Raw genomic sequence first — 2,702 nt, forward strand, 5'->3', positions numbered from 1 at the left:
TTTTTGTGCAGAAAGATGTGTACACATGGGCGTTGGATCATAGGGTACATCATAAATATAGTGAAACCGATGCAGATCCGCATGATGCGAGAAGAGGTTTCTTTTTCGCTCATGTAGGGTGGCTTTTTACGACACCCCATCCAGACGTCGTCGCCAAACGCAAAGCGGCTGATGTGAGCGATCTAGAAGCGGATCCCATAGTTATGTGGCAAAAAAGGCAAAAGACTTATAATAATATTCATTACATCATTCGTTTTTTCTTACAAGGAATATTACCCAATATGTATGTTATATACACGTTGATTTGAAACTTTTATTGCTGAAGTACTTGCAAAATGATGAGCCACCATATCCATTTCATCGACAATCATTAATATTTAGAAAAAATTGAAATGTTTAGAGAAAACTGAAAATTATTTTTAAAAAACATGAGAAAAATACGCTATCAAATACCACTTTACACGTGTGAATAGTTTCTGATATATTTTTGCCTACTGAATCTATTATTCAAATTACTTATCATGTTACGGCTTCGAAAAAAAAAATGATATTGAAGAGGTTAAAAACTTAAAGATTTTGGAGATTTTTTTAGACATTGTAACATCAGCAATATAAATTTTTTTACTTAAAGTATTAATTTTTAGCTTTAAAATGCATCTTATTTTATGTTGATATGATTCTTCGTTTTCGAAATATAACCATTTAAAAACAAAAAATTCTTTTTTAAATCAAATCATATTAAATAAAGATGCAATAGGAAATTGGCAAGGTACAATATGACAGGAAGATTATAATCTTAAAATAAAAAAGATTATTATCTTTCTGCCATATTATATTTTAAAATGCATTTTAAAGCTAAAACTGATATACTACGGCAAGGCATTAATAAAATTTAGAAAAAAATTTGCTGTTAATGCTACAACATAAAACCTTCCAAATCTTTTTTTTTTATTTTAGCACCATTCTTTTCAATGTGATAGCCAAATTTGAACAGTAAATTTGTATTTAGCAGGCAAAAATAAATTGAAAATAATTATTCACAAAAAGTTTCAAAATAATGTTGGACATTGTAATTTTTCCGATTTTTAGTTCTCTAGGAAAATTTTAATTTTTTATATTAAATATTGATTAAAATAGATATCTTTATTTATCATTTTGCAAGTGTTTTTAGTAATAAAGATTTTATCAAAATTGGCATGTACATACTAAGACTGTTTCTTGTTAATATTACAAAAAATATATACTAATATACATATAAGTAAAATAAAATATATATCAAGACATCCTTATTGTTATTTTATATATATTCAGAAATTTATGTGTCATTTTTTTTGTGACATAATTAATTTTATATCAATTTCCATATAGGTTATATATACCTCTATTTGCACTTTTAACCATCGCACTACCAGTGGGAATTCCTTGCTACTTCTGGTCGGAATCACTATGGATATCGTTTTGGGTGAACTTCAATTTTCGCTTCTGCATCAATTTAAACATAGCCTTCTCTGTCAATAGCGTGGCACACATGTGGGGGCAGAAACCTTATGATAAGTACGTATTAAATCATGAATGTATTGAAGATTGTCGCTGATGAGACAATCGAAAAAAAGCAACTATTTAATTCGATGAATTTTTTACATGACATTTTATCTAAATATCAGTCTTTGAAATACAATGTGATTATTTGCTTATAGAAAAATTTCTCCAGTGGAGAACATTGCGGTATCAATCGCGGCGCTTGGTGAGGGATATCACAATTATCATCATGTGTTCCCATGGGATTATAAGACCGGTGAGCTAGGCGACTATCCGTTTAATCTTACTACCGCCTTTATTGATGCATTTGCACGGATCGGGTGGGCCTACGATCGGAAGTATGTCTCACCACGTATGATCCGTCGTAGAGCACACCGATGTGGCGATGGAAGTCACGTCTGGGGTTACGGTGATGTTGACATCTCGAAAGAAGATCTAGAAGAATTAGATATCATGGACAATCACGAGCTGTGAGACTGAATAACTTGAAAAAATATTTTGAGGAGAAGCATTTCCTATATAATATGTCATACGTGGATCATATGCAAAGATTTGAGTTAAAATAATATAGGGATTTGAGATTCTGTATAATTTCAGATTGCCATATACAGTATATACCATTGGGAAATGTTTAATGTAATAGTTATTGGATTAAAGAGATATTTTAATAGATAGTCGATAAAGTACAGTTGGTGATTATAGCAAACAATAATTAAATAAACTATTTTATTTATGACATGAATTCGTCATAAAATTTATTGTAGAATTAATATATATACATTGGTCATTTATTTATTTTTATATTTATAGGCTTTGTCAGCATCCCAGACAGCATACGACATTAATAGAACGACATTATATAAACGTTCTAAGAATGTATTGTACAGTCTTAAAATGTTCTAATGTCAACGTGTAAACGTTTTTAGAAATTTGGTGCTGTATGGGATTGTTTGTTGCTGTAAAATAATAGTAAATATTTACCGTGACAGTATAAAATGGCAAAGAAACGATAATATACAACTTCGCATAATCGAGAATCCATTGTTTGGTAATTAAAGGAAGTCACTAAATGAGAAAAACAAGGAAAGTTACTATTTAATATACGTATTATTATTTTTCGTATAATTTGTATGTTATCGTTATTTATAGGTGTTATATATATA

At 29.5% G+C, this 2,702-nt stretch overlaps 1 protein-coding gene across 2 annotated transcripts in view; it reads left to right on the forward strand.

The window, feature by feature from the left end:
- Positions 1–2,270, forward strand: part of LOC108756767 (acyl-CoA Delta(11) desaturase-like) — a 23,315-nt gene extending 21,045 nt beyond the window's left edge. For both annotated transcript variants that reach the window (XM_018500803.1, XM_018500804.1), the window contains exons 4-6: positions 12–217; positions 1,369–1,554; positions 1,698–2,270. In XM_018500803.1, the coding sequence (XP_018356305.1) occupies positions 12–217; positions 1,369–1,554; positions 1,698–2,013 (708 nt within the window). In that variant the 3' untranslated portion in view covers positions 2,014–2,270. The remainder of the gene's footprint in view (positions 1–11; positions 218–1,368; positions 1,555–1,697) is intronic.
- Positions 2,271–2,702: the final 432 nt, after the last annotated feature.

Source organism: Trachymyrmex septentrionalis, unplaced genomic scaffold (assembly GCF_001594115.1).
Source record: "Trachymyrmex septentrionalis isolate Tsep2-gDNA-1 unplaced genomic scaffold, Tsep1.0 scaffold13, whole genome shotgun sequence".
In the NCBI taxonomy this organism is placed as follows: domain Eukaryota; kingdom Metazoa; phylum Arthropoda; class Insecta; order Hymenoptera; family Formicidae; genus Trachymyrmex; species Trachymyrmex septentrionalis.